The 20,877-nt window shown below is 38.8% G+C and overlaps 1 protein-coding gene across 5 annotated transcripts in view; it reads right to left on the bottom strand.

The window, feature by feature from the left end:
* The window catches only part of MAST2 (microtubule associated serine/threonine kinase 2), a 188,240-nt gene that overhangs the window by 53,967 nt on the left and 113,396 nt on the right, over positions 1 to 20,877 (bottom strand). For 4 of the 5 annotated variants that reach the window (XM_088060081.1, XM_014250772.2, XM_088060079.1 and 1 more), the window contains 4 exons: positions 12,317 to 12,408; positions 5,612 to 5,687; positions 3,131 to 3,151; positions 519 to 597 (listed from right to left, as the gene is read on the bottom strand). In XM_088060081.1, the coding sequence (XP_087916207.1) occupies positions 519 to 597; positions 3,131 to 3,151; positions 5,612 to 5,687; positions 12,317 to 12,408 (268 nt within the window). The remainder of the gene's footprint in view (positions 1 to 518; positions 598 to 3,130; positions 3,152 to 5,611; positions 5,688 to 12,316; positions 12,409 to 20,877) is intronic. The other variant, XM_014250773.2, reaches the window with a different exon arrangement.

Here is a 20,877-nt window from a genome sequence, read left to right as displayed (position 1 = left end):
ACAGCTCAAGCAAACTGCAGCCAGCCTTTCTAATGATGGGTGTAAGAACTGAAAAGCTTCATTAGGAGGCTCAAATTATTGGAGTTGAATAACAGATGTGGCTCATCAGTTTTTCTTTCTGCTAGCCTGGCAGCAGAGGTTTTCAGACTAAGTACTTGAAAGCAGACAAGAATTTCATTTCCCAGTTACAAAAAAGCTGAGAGCTGGGAGGTATTTGTGCACTGTCTCTGAGTCCTGCCACTTCGAAGACTTTGTGCTTCTCAAATGATCACTTGAGCCAAGTGCTGCACTGGGATTTCACCAATGCTAAAGGCAAAGTGCAAGATGATAGGAGCTGGTAAATGGAGAAAAAAAGCAGCAGAACCAATAACTAAAATAATTTTTAAAATAATTAGTGTATTAAATAATGTTAGCAAAAAAATGAAGAAAGGTCTAGTATTTTAGTAGAGACTCAGAAGCGGATTTGTTAGGGTGTATTTGTACAAACTGAATTGCTTGGAAAAGTCTGTGCCACTTACTGAAACTGTTGAACTGGGAGTGTTTGTTCCATATCCAGATGAAGGAAGGGAGGCCAAGGACCAGCGGCGTCCATCCGTTCTGGGGAAAAGACGCAAGGGAAGTTACAGTCAGGAACAGAGTGTGGCTAATTCTTGAGAGAAATAAGCAATTTTCTTCTCCATATCTCCTAACCTCAAGCTTTTAATAATGTCTTGAGTTATTCAGATAAATCAAGTATCCTATTTACAATCACACTTGTGGAAAAGCAATGAGAGTAAGTTTTAAAAGCAAAACTAGATGACCTTGGAAAAACTAAAGCAAAGGGGCACCAGAATCCTGCATTAAGTAGATGCTTTGTACTTGTACAAAACTTGGAGTTTCTAAAACAAACAAATAAAAGCAGCTCCTTGCAAACTTCTTTGAAAAAGAGACTCATGCTTAACATACTTATGCAGCTCATTGTCTTCCAAATGAAGATTCGGACTGAGGACAAAAAAATCACATTAGATCAAGAATCAACTGAAAGCAGATTAATTTGTTTACCTACTCAGAGGGCATTCGGCCAGCACATTGCCTGGCATGGCTGGAAAATTAAACCCACAACAGCAGATAGGAACAGAGCCAAGGGGCCCACTGCCATACATACACAGATCACAGAAATCTCACCTAGGATCTTTTCTCCTCCAGTCAGTATAACATGAGTAGTTATTTCCCTACTGTAGCCAAATAAACATGTCCCTCAGGGAAAACATCCAAAATATTGTGGAGATACTGCAAGAAAGGTCTTGTTTTGCCAGTGTCAAAACTGAATTATTGAGGAACTGCACAAAATCTTTGAGGAAAATCAGTGCTGCCCTCCCTGAAACCCTCTTCTTCCCTCAAATCTCAGTGAAGATGGAAACTGCACTACATTCAGCTCAGTTTCACAGCACTTTTTCTATCTCTGATCTATTTTCCCATATTTTGCATCCTTAAAATGGACAACCATGTCCTGTTGCACAATGGGATGGATGTTAAAAGTCTCTTCCTCACATCAGTTTACCTTTGCTTGGGCTTTTTCTTGCAGCAGATTATCAGTAACTGGTTACAACATGAAGCTGAATTATAACAGTTCTAACTCACTTTGGATAGGTATGGGTGGGCTTTGGTAGACACAGATACAGTGCATTTATGCAAGTGCATTATAAAATAGGATATTTGGTTATTTAGGTCTGGAATAGTGATTATAAAAACCTCAACTGTTATCTTCACAGTAGTATTTCTCATCCCACTATCTACACCCAAGAAGCCTCATCTCCAGAAGAAGGTTCAGTGCCCACCAAGACAAAAACTCCTGTTTACAGTTTTTCTAGCTCTAGTTCCTTTTATTTTCAGGCACTGACACACACCACTCTTTGCCATCTATCTTAGAATGAGGGAAATAAACTCATTGTTCCACATCACTGCAAGAATATTATGTCAACAGAGTTTTAAAAAGACTCATGCTTCATGCATTAAAAAAATATTAAGCTGTAATGCAGATTTTTATTGCATGTCTATGTTACAGCTAAACCCCATTTAGCCACAGGTGATATTTTCTCTGGCAAGACAATTAAATGTAAAAAAACAATCTCAAAATAATTTCAAGTGAAATGGAACTCCTTTCTTAACCCTGAAAAACAACAACTATCCACATTACAAAGTTGTTGCATGCTGTGTGGTAAGGGATTGAACACCAAACTTCAATAATCTTCACTGAGTTTCTTGTAATATACAGGGGCACTGGGGAAATATTTAGGTCAATGATTCAACCTCACTTTGCATCTTCAGTCCCAGAGCAAAACATTCTCTTTCTTGCTGCAGAAGTTATTCATTTCTTGGAAAACAAAAGCTTGAATTGTTTTTTTTGTTCGGTTTTGTTTGTTACTGAATTACCCAAATGTTGTCTTGAAAGAACTTCCAAATTTTCATTCTGACCAAGTTAAAATAAAGTATCTTTCTCAATTAGAAAATTCCAGCACACCCCTTCATGCTTAGGCTGTTTTCTGCTGATGCAATCCAGGCAAGCAATGTGCTAAGGAGTCAGGACTAACATATTAGCTCTACTTTAGCAGAAAAAAGTGGGACAAGAGTGAAAATCTTCCAAATCAAGGAAGTGGTTAAGGCAAATTCATCCTGCATTTATGCAAAGCATTTCAAAGTACTTCAGTGTTTTGTTAACAAACATATTTTTAGAGAGTCAACATGCAATATTATGTCAGGATAAGATACTTAGAATGAAATCTTTAGGTTTTGTTATTTGTTATAGATACTTTGCTAACCCAACAAAGACATGCAAACAACAAATTTTGCCTCTAAAATGAGATTTTAATTAGTTAATTATGGAGGTGTTTTTACGGCAGCTAAATGCTATTTCATGAAGAAGCAGATCAATTTCAAACAAGAACTTAGAAAAACAACACATCTTCTCCAGAGCGCTACCTGTTTATCATTTTAAGCCAAAATGTAAAGATTTTCTGTTTCTATTACAAAGACTAGAAGCTGAATGCCTAAATGGGGTTGTTACAGCATGGACTTGTTAGGGACACGTGCTCAGCGCACAGAAGCACAGTTCACACACACACACAAACAGCAGCAATGGGATACACGTTACCTGTCTGCTCTGTGTCCATGGCTGTGTGGAAAAAATTGTACAATAATTATGAGAGAGGGAGAAGTGAATGATGCAAGTGATTTCTGAAAAAAAAAAAAACCTCTTCACTTTCTGTTACTGGTATTCCTCCAGGATCAGTTTTAGTGAGTGTGAGCAGAATTAACCATACTTTTCCTTATTCCAACAGGAGGATTCCTGCCCGTGTTGCAGCTATGATACAATCACTGAAAGGGTATCTAGCGAGGGATTTATGGTTAATCACAAGTCAGACTAAGGACAATCTTGCAGTAAATTGTAGTGGCTTTACAATAACACGAGCTTTCCAAACAAGTCTATTCCATCTCAAGAAAGAACTCATCACAGGACTATAATGAAAGAATGGAAATCACAAATTATGCCCAAACAGGACAATAAATGAAATTACACCACTAATAGAAGGCAGAAAATCAGCAACAATTAATTCCTGTGATGGCAATGGTAGTGTCCTAGAAAATCAGCCAAGGACCATCTCTTAATCCCCATGCAATGTCAATGAAAAGGGTACTGTGAAATATCCACTTCCCTGGCACCACACTTGTAATTCCTTAATTCCATCATATAGAAGTTATTCTGATACCAGTATGGGGTAATCTAGTATGTATCTGTTGTTACTGCTGGCAGAGCTATTCAGGCTGTAATGCAAGCAGAAAATAGAAACAGGTTTCTAAAACAAGCAGTACTTAAGTGTTCTCTTCCCTGGCAGAAAAAGTATAGAGAGGAACATGCATACTATAAAATGAACCACTGCACTCAACAGGACAGGCTTAACCTTTATTCAACTATTTCTTTAAAAATCAGATTTAAAAAGTGGAAAAGTATGAAAGGGAACTCTTAAGAGTTTCATTATTAAAACATTTATCTGCTGTCTGAACTTTTAGAAAACCATATTAAGGATCAAGTTGAAACATGATGCTGAAAAATTATTAGGTTTTGACAATAACTTCTGCTTCTGCTGCAACTTTTCTACTGTTTTCCAGGATCCAGAACTTCAGTGAGATATTTCAGATACTGTGATAACTGGTAAAAGTTAAGTTGATTTCAACACTGCTTATTGAATACTTCCAGATCAGGCTTTAAACACAAATGTGGATGAGTCTGTTTAAATTGTTTAAGCAGCAGGTAAAGCACTAATTTTCCCTCTGAGGCAACAGGAAAATACATATCCAGTCTTTTATATTTCATATGCTATTAAAAAGCATTTTCTTACAAAAGACCAGAAGACCAAAGTCTGCTTCAAACAGAATTAAGGACACCAGGTCTTCTAGAAAATCACCTCAATGGAGAAATGCTCCAGGATTTTCCTGCCATTCAGATAAAGAGTGTACCTTATTCCATCAAATCCTAACCCTTTATTCTTCTTTGAAGTTTTAAGACTTGCCATTTTTTTCTAACTAGTCCTCAAGCTAAATCTCTCTTTCTCAGAAAACTTACTTCCTCTTAGGATGATCACACATTTCCCATTCTCAGATCATTTTAACACAGATTGGGGTATTTTCAGTTAAGGCAGAGTTTAACAAATCAAAAATACCTTCCTCACACTTGAATCTAATAACCCACCTCCTATGCACAAACCCTGCTTGGGAGCTCTCTAATTTCCCTGCCCTTTCTCACAGAATTTAACTTTCTGCATCATTATCCATTTCTGCCTACCTGCTGGGATTCAACATTCAAATCACCATTTTTCTGCTTTTCCCAGCTGTCTCTATTCTTTCACTCCTGTTCCTTACACTAAATCCACCACTGTGGTATCAGATTTCTTTCCAGCAGTTTGATACACCGCATGACCAGCACCTGTCCAGCACTTGCTGCAGGACAGATGACAGCTTCACATTTGGGTCTCTCAGTGCTGCTCTTGCAGAGGTTCTTGTAAACTTGGAATTTCAATTACCAGCTATTTTCCTCACTGAGCAGTAATGTTGTCTTGACGCCCAAGATAGCAGAGAAAACTCAAGAGTCATTACTCTTCTCAGTGAGAAGGCAGGGAATGAAGACACAGAGCTGTGCACACCCAATTTAAGGTATGTTTATATCTTTGTGCAGACATAGCAGAGAAGATCAGTACATTTTCAATACACCTCAGTGAGAGAAACATCTAGGACTACAACTAAGCTAAAATTACCCTAATCATGACTGGCTTTAATGTCACTTTGACTAAATTATGTATGATATCACATGCCCTATGTGTCATTCTTCAGGGAGAACACTGCCTCTTCCCTAGGCAGCATTAACTACTTAATTTACTTTATCTTCTCCTAGGTCTGAAAAGCACCTAAAACATTCTGGTGCTGCCAAGATGTAATCCACAAGGAGTAAAATGAAATAAAATTGGAGACATCAAAGAAAGTAAAACACAATCAAAAATGTTCTAACCCCTAGGCCATCTGTAAATAAAGTGTATAGACTATTTGCTTGCCAGTCCAAAGAGAATAGATCCCGCCTTACCTTCGGGCAGGAACAAAGGAAAAATGAGCAGGTGCATTTGGAGAGAAATTCCTGGGACTGTCCAAGGGGCTGCTACCTGTTTAAGAAAGCAAAAATTTGTTCAAAACCATTTTGTTCACATTTGCAGCAAATGGAATAAGTTTTCAGTGTTCTGAAAGACTTCAAACTGCACACTGTGGTCACAAATAAATGGAAATATGGAGCTTTGAGTTTTGAGCATTAGTTTGCTAAAGAAATGTTCTGACACAGATTTTTCCTCCTTTTAAAATTATTTAAAGGGTATGTTTCATTTCCCACTTTCAGGTATGAACCACCCATAGACAACAGAGTCTTAATATTTTGAAGTAATTTCTATCTACAAGCTTTTCCTAACACTTATCAATGAAAATCATGAGTTAGAAGTGGCACTGATGACAGTTTCAGGAATAATAAACAGTAAGAAAACATTTCTTCCCAATGTACATAAGGTTGAATGTAAAATTAATTTAGAAAAAAAAGGATATACCATGAAAACTGCACATGATAATGAAAGGACTATGTATATGTAAGATAATTGGGCTAAAACCTATCAGCAGTCACACCAACTAACACTTTTCTGAAATAGTACTTTGCCATGAAAATGAAAGTACCAGCAAAACCATACAGAAAAGAAGAAAAAAAAAAAACATTTTGGCACAAGTGTTTTTTTCTCAGGGCTCTGTCATATGGTGTGTAAGCATATGGTGTGAGTGGTTTATTGCAATGTATTTTATTTTGAAGTAAAAAGCAAGCAGAAAGCCCTTCTGAAAGCCAAGATCACTTACAAACTAACTACAGAAATATTTGAAAGCTATGGATGTATTTAGAAGCTTCACCTCAGTGAGCATGCTTTCTACTGGGCATGAAATGGTTTGCTCTGTCTGATGATTAATACAGGCACAGAAGAGAAAGTATCCATAGTAAACACGTGTCAACAGCAATTTCTTTGTGCAAAGACAACAATATACCACTAAAATAAGACCAGGAAAATGAAATAGATTCTGGAAAAGCAATACACTGCAAGGTACATCAGAAATGGTTTTAAAATTAGATCCCATATAAAATGGTTTTATTTTAAAAGTCATGTTGAAAAGTCAAACCTCAAGTATGAGTCATCTGCAAAGGACTTGTCTGTTTTAGAAGCTCAAGCTGCCCAGCTTGCCCCTCAGGGCAGCAGTGATTTTGAGGATACAGACCCATCCAGCAACCTACTGAAGCTTATAATTAAGCTTATAATTAAGTCACATTAATTTCAACCCAAGTTATCCACACACCTTTGCTGTTCCACTGAGCAGGAGCAGAATATAAGCAGGGTGCTCAGTTGAAGGCAACACTCCCTCACACTTCAGCCTTACAAATGGGTCACACAAGTCTGCAGCAGCATCTCTGCACAACTCCTGTGAGCAAGGTGTGCACACCTGGCAGGTGTGTCGGGGCAGGGAGGGAAGAGGAGGAAAGGGGGAACAGGCTGACACCTCCTGGGGTATGAGGATGGCCAGAGTGCAGCACAGGCCAGCAAACTCCATCTGGTCTGCACGTCTACAAGGGGAAAAAGAGCAGCTGGTTGAGATTAAACCAGCCCCAGGCTGATGTAATGTGTCAGGGCTGATGAGAGAACTGGAGAGGTAAGTGAATTCCAGACCACTCCACAATCTGCCTCATCAAGAGCAAAATAAATTACAAACAAAGAGTTTGAGCAACAGGTTTGTTTGCCTTTGCCTTGGTTTTCTTTTGTACTGTTAGTTAAGACTAACGAGTTCACAGTTTAACACAACACCATTCAAGTCTTCATCCAAAACTGGATACTGTTTAACCCATTGCCAGTATATCCCAAGTGCAGAGGGGAGAGAGTGATCAGAAAACTACAGCTAAATAACTTTTGGTGTTTCACTTATTAAGCTTGTACTCATTTTAATTCTTATGGTCACAGTGGGAAACCAGAACCATTTTGCTGCTTTGGAACCACAAGAAGATGGAGAGGTCTGACAGACCCAGTCTAGGAGGAACTGCAAGCTTCCAAGGAGATTGAAGAAGTCACCGAAGTGAAGAACTGAGTCATGCATGAACACACATGTCCTGGTAGCAGCACAGACCTTAGGGTGAGGGTCACCAATCACCTGCTAGCAGAAAGCTGAGGAGTGTTTTAGGATGAAGCAGGAGTGAGGCCTTTCCATGGTTATGCAGAAGATCAAAAAAAGCTAGGAAGGCTGCCAGCTTTGGTGGAAACCTTGGTCTTTGCCTTCTCATTTTTCCAGCTTTACTGACAATGAACACTACTGTGTCAAGATGATAGTTTTGAACAAAAACCTCATTGCCCAATGTTGTTATAAACAAGCAATGCACTGTCATTGCCTTTTTATATCTCCATCAATCTTTGAACTTTCTGGGGTATGATCAAAATGGAATTTCAGAATAACTGAGCAAATTGGGTAATGACAGTTTTTAAATCTTGAAATTAAGTATGTGGGTGTTCAAATCCTTCTGAGCCTGCACTGTGTGGTACAGAGATACTACTAATTTTTGAGCAACTACTTTTTCAGAGGTATATGGCATATTTCCTTTCAGACACTGGAATTTTAATTAGATCCCCTGTGATTTGCTTCTAGTTTTAAAATGAAAAGCAATTAGTTTTTCTACTCAATTCGAGTCTGGGTGAAGCTTTTAAAACAACAACAGGGAGACGGGGAATTTCTGCTTTCCCTAAAATTTCCCAGCACTGCTGAATCTGCTCTAGGTTAAGGTATTTTAATAAGAGAAGCCTGACTGCAATGGTCTCGTTCACCAAGGCTGATCGAAACCCTATTTATTCTGCAGCAAAGGTAGATTCCCCTGTTGCTCCAGGGTTATAGTTGGCTACTACTGAACCTGAAATGCCTCTGTCTCAAGGGAGGCTGTTACACAGAATGATTGCCCATTAGGTAAATCAACACAGCTACACCAACGCCAGTAATTCAGGCAGAAACCTTTACATCTTCCGGACACAGGAAGAAGGATGCAGCCAAAGGATTTGTAAATCCACTACCATCAAAATATGAAACCAGACCTCACAGGCAATGACTGTCTCCGCTATCCCCTACAAACATGAATGACACTCATCAGATAGGTTATGAGTCCAAAAACTCACAACAGAGCCATGCTGTAAAAACTGCTTCTGAGAGCCATAAAAATTAATAACTAAACACAAAAGGCAAAGTTTTTGTGCTCTTCTATGCAAGATATTCAAACGATTTGGTGAATATTAAAGCAAGCAGCTAAAGGTCATATGCACGCTACAGAATTAGATGCCTTCCAGCACACACAAATTTCAAAATTATCACAATATTTAAAGCACCCTGTGTACCACCAGTCCCATAAACAGTGAATGCCATGGTGCTCTCACACCACCCAAGGATCACAGGCATGATGCACTGATGAACCTCAGCTTTGATAACTGGGGCAGGATCTAGGGTGGGATGTTACATTCTCTGCACACTCTCAAAACAAGGAATGAATAGGCACCTCAGCAGTAGCCATTTTTCTGCCAGAAGGTGGAACTGAACTTGCAGCATAATAGCAGAATCATTTCATTGAGCAGCAGTGTTGCCTGTGAGCAGCTCCCTTTGTGTGCCATTACAGATGGGAGCAGGGCAAAGGTCCCAGCAGTGACAAGTGCCTCCACTGGAAGCCAGAGACCAACCTGGCTACCTTACAGCTGCAAGAAGTAATTTTTTAAATAGCCTGAGCTTCAATTTTCCAGCTGTAAGTACCTATCTCTTTACTACTAAATTATAATGTTACTTCTTTGATTTTAAGCTTTTTGATTTAAAATATAATCTGATGGCAACTTAGTTATGGTGTAACCTCTTTGTAATTTTCAGATTTTAAAAAATGGATTCAAAGAAGTAGGAAAAACAATTAAGGCATACATATGTGTACATTTTAACTTCTCCCTCTTATTTCAAACCACAAAGAATTTAGAATAAAGGCAAAATATTCAAACTTGCATTCTTAAAACTGGCCACTACAAGTCTGGGAGACTAAACCAGCAGTGTGACTTCCCCTTGAGCTGTAGCTCTTTATGCCAAAGTACCAGCTCATTCTGGAAAATGTTATTTCATACAGTTTGAAAAATGAACTAGCACACTTAAGTGCTCTTGATTCAGAACTGATTTCACGGCAGGGTTCAAAATGTTTAGATGTACTTCTTTCTCAAATGTTGAGAGCTCTTCAAGTAATACTTCTAAATTTTCTAGGATATGAAGTTGCCTGGCACCTTGTTGGGATGCTGCTTGAGACAGTAAGTCCCTCTGCCTGGATCAGTGCTCAGGAGGAGGTTTGCCTGACAGAAGGAAAGTCTCCTGGATCTCACCCACTGACTTTTACATCACCTGCAGAAGAGTAACTCCTGACATTACTGCCACGCAGGAATTTATTTTTAGTGTGGTGTCTGAACAGCAACATTTTAGAAAGCCTCCCTGGTCTCTCAGCATGCTTGCTGTTCCTTTGATTTGCAAGAGAGGTTCAGAATGGGCATTAAGAAGACAAAAGCTCAAGATGAAAGAGGCCAAAGAGAGGCACCAGCATTTCTTAGTAACTCATCACTGCGTGTGTCTGAACAAACACACTGACAGATTCTGTTCAAATACTAAACAAATATCACAGCCTGTTCTCAAATTCACTCCTCATATATGATATTTCTTAAGAAAATATTTGTGACTCTACTCTAAATTTCATCTACTTTTGTCTCTTGAATAAATTATTTTTTTCCCAGGGAAGACTCCTAAATATAGTACTGGTAGAGAACCCAAATTACAATTAATTTATCTTCCTGTGCACTACTGGCTACTCCTGCAGGTAACAAAGGATGTCTTTTTAATTAATGATTTTAAATCCCATATGCAACATCAGGGGAAAAAGGAAATACTCGAAAATTACTGCTAAAGTAAGGTGGCACACCACTGAGTAGTTACTCTTCCTTTCAGAAGACACGTACTTCTAATAAATTATAAGCTTGTAAAGCCTGAAACAGCATCAAAACCCCCAGAAGAAACCTCATTTTTTAATAGACAGAGGAGAAAAGCAAATCAAAATAAAATAAAATATACATGTTTCTATTATGAACATTTCTGCATTTGTTTTCTGACCAATGATCATGTCAATATTTTGTTGCAATCTCCCAAGCATTTCTTTTTCTCAGTTAAAGGCTTGTAGAAGTAATTTAGAATTTAGTGAAACCAACACATATATGAATTCAAAGCAAAAAGCACAATGTAACTAAGCAGAGAATCCAAGGAAAATGCCTTGTTTAAACTAAATTCTACAGAATTACTTCTACCATAACCAAAGACAACAGCAACAAGGGAGTTTGAAGTGGAATGAGATGGTCCTATACACATTTTTGGCCCTGCATTTTATTTCAGATTCTGAAGCAGAAAATGGTTTTAATATACCACCTGTATGATTTTGTTAGCAATTTAACATGGGTCATGTACTTGAAGCATCTTCCTAGCTTCCAATGACTGGGCTTTTTATAGCATCCCAAGAAAATGTGGCAGATTTTTACAAAAACTTAAGAATGAATGAGGCTTTTCTGGGCATCCCTGAACAATAACTTCAGCCTTCTTTCTCCTTTACAGCCTTTACAGGCTGGATATCACCTCTCGGGATGCAAAGCTCTGCAAACAAAAGCAGATGGCTCCTTCTAACTGAGCTACTATCAGTTTGCTGTTCTTTCTCAGCATTGCCTCAGTTTCAGTCTCCAGGAAGCATTTACAGAACATGCTGCCATGTAGGAAGAAGACAGTCTGATTATAATGAAAACAACATTCCTTGTCTTACACGCAGCAGCGCCGTGTTTCCAGAGAGGCTCCACTGCGGATGATGTGCCACAAACGTTCCAGCTGTTTCCTGCTACTGACTGGTGCCCATCAGGGACATACCTGGAGCCCAGTCATCCTCTCTGGCATTTTGAAACAGTGAAAACAAAGTCGTCACATATCACCTACCTCCCTCAGCAACAAAAACAAGGGAGCATGCTGTTCAGGCAAGCTGTTGAATCTGCATGTGTGACCCTTTCTGAAGAATTATTCCTTCTTTTTCTGTTGGAAGAACATCTCCACACGCTTCACTTCAATGACTAACAAGCCCCTGCCCATGTGCTCTGAAATTAGCATTTCCCAGTTGCTGCCATGGTAGAATTGGCAGCAATGTAAAAAAGAAATAAAACTTCCAAACACCTCATGTCGCTATGAGTAGCAGACAGACCATAAGATGGCACACTGCACAGCTGCCAGGCTGCTGGAGGCACACGGAAACAGGCAGGATGTTCCTCCTCATGAGAACTGCAGTTAAATCACTGGCACAGATTAACCATGCTCAGAGACCCAAAACAAGAGATTTACTTAAATGTATTTATCTAATTTTATTTGGCTTCGTTTTCAATCTCAGGCTCTTTTGCAGGATGTAAGAGGATTGAATCCCCCAGGAAGAGTGGAGGATGGAAATGGAAGCAAACAAAAAAGTGGAGAACATAAAACATTTATCTTGAAACAATAATGACTCTCTTACAAGTTTGAGAAGGTGAAAAATTACCATCAGAGTAATTTCCAAAGGGCATATTTTGATGCCGAGTATCAGTATCAAACTCACTGCAATGGCTACTGGCATCTGTGCTGGTGATTCCCAGGGAGAGCAGTCCTAGGGAGTTACCTGCGTGTCCATGAAGGGGGGAATGTGGCCGCGGGAGAGTTGGAGACGTGCTGGATGTTACAATCAAACTCTTCCTGTTGCTCGTCCGACAGCTGAAAGAAAGAAAGATAAACCATTAGGCACAGTCAGATGGACAACAGCACCTTAAGGCAGGTCCTGCAGAATCTCCTTCTACTAAGGAGGAATCTTGCAGTATTTAGGGTGGGATTTTCTCACACTCTTGCCCTCAGTAGTGATGCTGCAAAGGAGGAAATGTACAGGGAGAAAAGGCACTTCCAGGTACAAGGTACAGCAGCAAGTGTTTCAACACTCTGGAAGCATTTGCTGCACAGGCCACTGGAGATAGCTGGTAACTCATTCCTGATTCACAGAATATGTGCAACTCATACTTTACAACTCACACAAAAAGCAAAAAACAATGTAAAATACCCCAGAGTGCTTTGGATGCTCTTACTAATATCCAACCTAGAAAATAAATCCGTTACAATTATTGGCTTGGTTATAAGAAACCAAAGCATATTCCTTAGGGCAGAGTTAAAACTACAGAGCAAAGTGTTAGCACAACCCAGCAGATGAGTGGAATTACTAATCAAATTTAAAATCTGGGATCTAAAACCTTTCTGAACGCATGTGGCAATACAGATGGAAAACTCTGCAAAGCAAGTTGAGACACGCCTCGGCCACATCAACTCTATTCACTGCCATGACTTTGTTCTAGCAAGAAAAGTGACACTTCTTATGGGACAGCTCAGATTTCTTTTTTCTCCTGCTGAGAGCTTCAGAACTGAGCCAAATGAAAAGAAGGATGTGTTCCTCCATTTACTTCCCAGCTTGTGACTGCTGGTATCAGACATTTAGCTCTAAAGATGATAAAAGGAATCACAATGGGCGAGGGAAACTTTTAAATCATGGGAGCTGTGAAGAAGAGCACTTAGATAGTTAAATCTGTTTATGATTGCCACTTCTCCGGCTGTTTAAACAGAAGAGATGAAGTTGCCAGCAAAATCTTACAAGTGACCAAGCACTACAGCTACAAACATCTATTCTTTGTACCTCACTTGTTTCCTACATAGCAGAAATACTCCCGCTTACTTCAGCAGTTCCCAAAACAGGTAACTAGAATCTTATTGGTGTTGATAGGAGTGGGAGAACTGCCAGGAGCAGGGAAAGCTGAGCAAAGGCTGAGTTAGGAGTTCACTGGCCCCAGTCCAGGGGTGTCTTGTGAAGCTCCACACTGGGTTGCCCAGGCACAGGCAAAGCCTCTTTGCTTGCAGACCCCAAATGCTGTCGTCTGCCAGGTCCTTCGCGCACTGACTGATCTGCTGAAGCTGCCCAACAATAAACACACTCGGGCTGCCAAGAACTACAGTTTAATGCAAAAGTATTTTGCTGCCACAGGATACAGTGCATCTGACTATTATTATTTGTAAGCTTATTTTATTGCTGTTCTATAGGAAACTAGAGAACTTGATGCAGAAAAAAATACAACTGAACTGCCAACTATAATAAACAATAATAAAGTTGAAGCACCATTAACTGCTATTCAGGCTCTTCAGTGTACTTAAAGCATTCCTCAAAATTATCCAACTGATTCCATACAATCTCCATTTACATTCATGTATTATTCAACAACAGTCCATCCAAAAACTGATTGCCATTGTGCACATCTCATGGAAAAACTAACAGCCTGACTTTAAGAAGCTTAAAATCTCAGTTCATGGATATTTTTAACATGTTTTCAGTTATGCTATTCCAGTAACTGCTGAAAAAAAACAGAATACTCAATTCCAACATTAATACCAGATAATCATTGTTTACATTAGCACAAAATCTTTCTTGCAACATGAAATTCCTGAGTATTCTAGTATATGATATATTACTATGTAAAAAATCTGAAAAAAAATAAAAAACCTAGGTATTTTAATATCAAATATATTGTAAGAATTTAAGATCTCACTCATTTAAAACCACTAGTAAAGTGAGAAAACAGAGCTCCATTCTCTACAGTTGTATCTCTTTGTTAAAGAGAGTTCCTAAAGCACACTTCACCACAGCAATGTCTGGAGCTGGCTATGGAAACTTGGTATATTTAAACCACAGCATAACAGGGGAAGTGAGCTGTCCCAAACTCAGAGCTTTTTTAACTGTTGCCTGCATTTTCCCAATTGAACAGAGATTTAGAAACCCATTTTCTTTACTGTCTTTGCCAAGATAAGGAGCCAAAAGAGAAAGGGTTAAGGGGATGGAGAGCAAGCACAGCTGAGACCTCTTAAAATAGGTCAGGTTTACACAAATGTACCCAGAGGAGGGAATGGCTTGGAGTGAAAGCCTAGCCCCAAGTTGGGAATAAAACATTATTCTCTTTGCACCATCAGCATTGGATAACTTTTAATTTTCCTGGATCTCTCATCTGCAAAAGAGAAACACCACTTGGGTCCATTTAGCCATTGCTATGACTTATGTGTGTTGGCAATAAGGCAAAGCTTAAATACCAAGACTAAAAACAAAACACCCAACTTCTCAAATTGATGTTCTATGTTGAGAAAAATACACAAGTACAATCATACTCTCAAATGGCTGAAGAGAGCTCTCTGCATATAGAGAAAAAGCTTTTAACAGATGTAGGAATCCTAGAGGAAATGCAGAACAAGAGTGATGAAGTTCTGGTAGTCACTAAAAAAAAAGGGTGAAGGGAGGAGGCAACAAGCAGACTTCGGTGGGATGACCTCTCCCCCAACAAGTCACTATGACAGCATTTGAGCACCCCCCAAAGAACAGCTAAATATGAAGGAAGCAAAGCTGGCTTTAAGCAGGGCTTAAATAAATTTCTTAGGCTTAGTGCCAAAGAAATTCAAACTAGTCAATTTAAGTGTTGGCAGAAATAGCTCCACTGAAGAAAAAATTATTTCCTGGAAGATTCATTTTAGCCAGACACACAGTGCTGGGCTCAAAAGTGAGCTACCAGGCCAATGATAATGAGGAGATCATATTGTTAACCCGTTAAATTGCATTAATTATTATTTATTACCATTCGTGAATTCTCAAAACAATACTGTATGTCTTCTTGCTCAAAAATTAATTTAATCTATGTAAGAAAACAAGAGTAATAGGAGAAAGTAAAAGGGGAAGAGGTTGGCTATGTCTTACTTTTTAACTAGAAAAAAAAAACAGTTTTTAGCCAGTCCAGGGAGATTTCAAGCATTATTATTTGTTTATAAGCCAAAGTTTTGCTGTTTTCATTAAACACAAGATGAGCCCTGCCCTGAACCTCTTTTTCTCTCATGATTTGCTATGGGTCTTGTTAACTTCTTTCCCCACCACCCCCCTCAGATTTCACTCCATAATTTCAGAGACCAAATCCCCTCCAGTTCTTCCAGTTTAGGGCAAAACACAATTTTAAAAGCGCAGAGCTTCTGTAGGGCCCAGAGCTGCAGGGCTGAGCTCCAGCCCATGCAGAGCTCTGGAGGTGCTGCCCTCCCGGCCCCAGTGCAGCACTCACACAGCCAAACCTGAGTCTAGGAACCTGTGAGAACACAGGAGCACCCCCATTTAATTCTGAAAACACATAGTAAAACAGATCTCTTATATTGAAACAGTTGAAACAATGCCTTTGCATCACTATGGAAATAGAGTTTTATTCTGTTTCTGGAGTAAACTTCTGTGCCTGCAGTAAAAATAGCGTTTGTTACGTGTACTGAAGTGTCCCCAGCGCATTCCTGAAACTGAACACCGCAGCACATCGGACGTGGGTCTGGTAACCAGACACTGCTCCTGGACCCACTGAAATGTGCCCCTGAGCCTGCACCCTTACCCAGAGTTATTTCTGAGCACATTTTGGTGCTGTACCTGTGACCTGCATGCAGCCCCCAGCTCTTCATCTGCACCCCAAACTCCTCCTCCTCCTCACCCACAGACAAGCCTGTAAAATGAGCATCACGAGTGCACCTTGTTTCATCTGCCTATTCAGTCTGAAAAAGAAATCAATGACTCAGTTTCAGCATAAATCGATATCTGATTCTTTATTTTAGCAGTTTACTCAGGGGACATCTTCCACTCACGGAGCAAAACTGATTAATGCCCATGAGGTATCTGTGTAATGAAAGCGAGGGCCACAGAAAAAAACAATGTAAATATAAATAACTAACCACCACTACCAAGTAATTTCATAGCGAGGTTGGTTATTATAAATGAATAATGATAAGGAAGTTTTTCAAAATCCATCTGAATTTATAGGCCTTGAGGAATTTTTCGTAGCTGAAGCTGCTGGAGTATGTAAGTAAACAAGATAATACTGATTGCACGAGCCTTCTCATTGACTTTGACAGAAATCAACGTGAAGAAATAAGATATATGGAAAAGTATAGCTTAAATCACATTTTGGTCAGTATTCATGAATGCATTTTATTCATATTAGTGGTTTGTCATAGAATCACTAAGATTGGAAAAGACCTACAAGATCATCAAGCCCAACCTTTAACCAAAAATTTTAATTTTAGAATTTTGTGAACTACCTCAGGTTGTCAAAGTGCCAGATTAACTCTTGCACTAACTTCTTTCAAAACAGCCTTTCAGAAGCCAAACATCAGACTTGTTTCAGATCTGACACTCCATTTAGTGGCCTCAAATCCCTATGAATTGGGATGCAAAATTCAGAGCAATCATATCTACAAAAGTTAATTGTGGTTACATATTTTCCTAAAATGTAATATCGCCTAACCAAACTTCACCAGATTCTCCTCTGATGTTACAAAAGTTTGGTTTCAGTTGATTTGCTTTACAAAGAGTTCTTTATGAGAAACAGACATTTTGGAAATGAAAATAAGTATTTAAAATTTTTATTCACAATGACAGAAAATTTACAAAATCCAAAATCTGCATGTCAATGAATGCAGCAGCTGCACAGCAATGTTAACTAGATGTGGAAGTTATCGTCTTAATTATAGTAATTCAAAGATGGAAGCAATTTTGTAAGCTTTAGCACTACCAACAACAGGGATAATTATTTCTCTAAAATAGATAAGTAAGCATCTGGTTCAACTGATTTCTTTTTTTTCCACATTCAAGAATAGTTTAAGAGTTATTCATCCTAGAATAACTGGGGGGAAAAAAAAGTGTTATAATTCATGGTGTAGGTTTGGGGGGTTGCACATTCCTACAATAAACACTTCTTTTGTTGTAAAGAAATACAATTACACACAGTTAAGATACGAAGGACAGAAGCATGAGTCCAACAAGCAACTTCTTAAGGATTGCAGGCAGAGTCTCCAGAGAGACAGAGAGAACTGTCTTCATCCCAACATCACCTAGGAAAACTGCTTCTTATTTCCTGTCATTAAAGTCCCAGGAGCAAGCAAACATCCTGATTTTTGATTCCTTCCTGGTTATTTTGTCCAGACAAAACAACTAAGGAGCCTTTGTCCAGTGCATCTCTGGACAATCTATACGTGCCATTCACTCCTTTATAAAATCAATCCCTAACTCCCATGATCATGAGACTGCATTACAGTATTTCTGTTTCCACTATCTTTCTGAAGAACTTCAAATAGGATTGAACTTAGGAACCTAAATAAAAACAACAATGAAAACCAACTGCCTGAGTGCAGGGTCCTCTTCCACAAAAAATTTTCTACAGTTTAATTACTACAAACACAGAAACAGATGCGAGTTGTTCAGCAAGCCAGGCTCTACTCAAATCTGCACTGCCCATTGTTTTGAAGACCATGAGACAGAATAAACTGGACAAAAAAAAAAAAAGAAGAGCACAGAGGAACAAGATGCAGTCAACTTGTGAAGTGTGGGTTGCACTTCTGTACAGATATTGAGAGTGCACAGAGGTAAAACACACAAGGGACATTGTTTTCCATAATGCCACCACACCTCTCAGCGTGCTACCAAACACACCAGCCGAGGTGAACAGAGTCAAGCAATGCAAGACTTACAAAGCAAGGAGCAAAATGGGTGCAGATGGCTCTTTTGTTTTAAGGAAGATTAACATCTTTGTACTTAGGAATTAACTTATTGCATGAAAAAACATTTTCCTTTCATTTCAACCAAGCAATATTTTAGATAAACCCTCCTACTTCATTTAGAGCTCCGACTGAAGAAGCAGCATCACCACAAGCTAAGAAATTACAAAAGAAAAGGCTGAAATTGCCAGTGAACACCAAATTTATGTCTAATTTGCCTAATGCTTGAAGCTGGTGCACACCTGCTTACACCACGCTGTACAGTCCAGACCTTCTGCATTATTAACAATATAGGAACAACTCTGGAAAGCCAAACAAAATGAGATGTCACAACAAATTACAAGGACTGGTACAGCCATTCTCAGCTACATGAATCCACTTTATTCTGAACACACTCCAAGCCTATCTTTGTTTTAGCATAAAAGAACAAACGTAAGAAAAATTCTCTGATTATGGAAGAGAGACCCCAGAATAAATACAGACATTATTTAATGGGCACAAACATAAAACAAACCTTCTCAAGCACTCCTATCTCCTACTTCAGTTGTGTTATGCATTATACTGCCATGAAGTTACATCACAAAGTGTGAAAGGCTGATTGAATGAAAGCTAAGCATAACTGCATACTTTCATTTCTCATTTCCTCCAAATCTATTACTAAATGCTTCATGTTGCATAGCTGCTTTTTAAGTAAGTCTCTACTTGGCAATTCTCATAGAAGATAGTTTATCACATTTCTTTTCCTCCAAAAAATCCAAGCAAACAAATTCCAGAATGAAATGACAAAGTCATTTTACATTGTTTCAAATCCCCTAACCACTGAGCGTACAATTACATACAGGTGTGCAATATAACAAACCTACTCTAGACACCTTCCCCAAAGATGCATCCAGGAAACAAAGCAAATGAGCTGAAAATGGAAAGAAAGTTTTACAGCTTTAATGTAAGTGTTACATAAAATAATATGAACACTCCTTTCTTTGTGCTTTGTAGCACACAACATGAACTGTTCTCTTCATTTTGTTTCAGAGCATTTTCTTAGTTTAAGAATAAAGAATAAAAAAATGTTACAAATTAGCTCATTATCAGCTACCTGCAGTTCCAAACCTCAGCATGAGGATTAATTACCAATCTAATTTTAAATCTATTCTAACAATACACTATTTTAGAATTAATCTCCAGATTGTCTGGGGAGTTGCCTCTACTGCACAGCACACAGATTTTCACATGGCTGAACAGTAGAGTAATAACCAGGGTGGCAACATTCTGAACAAGACTGGGATGTTTACAACCAAATTATTTGCACATTTTAAAAGTACATGTTCTTAAGGTACTCTCCTCAGCTCTACTGAGGTTTTGCTCTGTTGGTAAGACTCATCTTTCCAGCTATGGAGACCAACAATAACAACCCCAGTGAAGAGTGTCAGGGTTTCTGCTTGCTTGGCAGAGTGCTACACTCGTGATGTGCTTTTCTACCAGCTGGAACTACATCTCTGCTGTGGCTTTCAGACAAGTGCTGGGCTGTGCTCCCAGCCCTGGTGCCTCTGCTATTTCACACATGAGCCTCACTTACTGCCATCCTCAGCTCTGCAACATCAACTTTCTTAAGCATCACCAGCACATTTAACTTGCAAGCAGCTTCCAGCATACCAGAGCACAGAAAATCCTGAACAGAACATGGCACCTGAACAGACACGCCAGAAGAGCAGACAACAAAGAGAGCACGGTGTTAGACAATAAACCCACTCCTCTGCTCCTCATCAACCAATTCCACACCATTTTAGGCAGCTTTTTGTAAAATCACCATCCCTCAGTTTTTTTAGTTCTACATACTTTTTGACAGAAATGCTTTGTAGATATTTTGGATTTAACTCACAAGCTAAGGGTACCAAAATATCTGACCTTTTAAAAAATACCCAAAAAACCAAGGTAAGCTGCAACATATACAATATCATGTTTTGCACCACGGATACATCAACGCTGTCATCCCTCCTACCTTTCTGACCCAGGCACTTCCCTAACCATTGCCTGCTATGATAATTTTGCTCTTTTATTCTATTGGGGTTCCATTTTGCCTTTCTTAATTTTGCAGAATTTGAACATATAAAAAGAATCATTTAATAGATAAAAAATTCTCAAATTCATCCCCAGTTGCAAAGTGTAGTAGATAATGACATAGATCCAAAAAAATCAAAGTCTCAATTTGCCTACCTTGCAATGATCATTTAAATTTATACTTTTGCTTCTAAACTTAGAAGGTGAGAATGTGCTTTCCATTTTCATCACCAAGACCCTCTCCCTTCCTAAAGCAATGATGTTTCCCAGCTCTTAGCAGCTTCTTACAAAATAAAATCAAAAGAAAAACATCAGCATCAACTTAATAAAATTTGAAAAAAAAACACAACAGGATACTTCTAGAGACAGTCCAATGAAGAAATATTTGTTTCCTCAAAAGGGGAAATCCAGTTTTCTGTGAAAGTATTAAAGTACGTATATGCATGTACACACAAACATTCAGCCTCCGAGGGCCTTCAAACCGAAGCATTGCAAACAGTTTGTTGCTCATGTGTTTGCATACACACAAAGATGGGAGAA

This window comes from Pseudopodoces humilis, chromosome 10 (genome assembly GCF_049639895.1).
Source record: "Pseudopodoces humilis isolate 2021_Gansu_Grassland_sample_001 chromosome 10, ASM4963989v1, whole genome shotgun sequence".
Taxonomy (NCBI): domain Eukaryota; kingdom Metazoa; phylum Chordata; class Aves; order Passeriformes; family Paridae; genus Pseudopodoces; species Pseudopodoces humilis.
The sequence above is the reverse complement of the archived record's forward strand: the minus strand, read 5'-3'. Positions and strand labels throughout refer to the sequence as shown.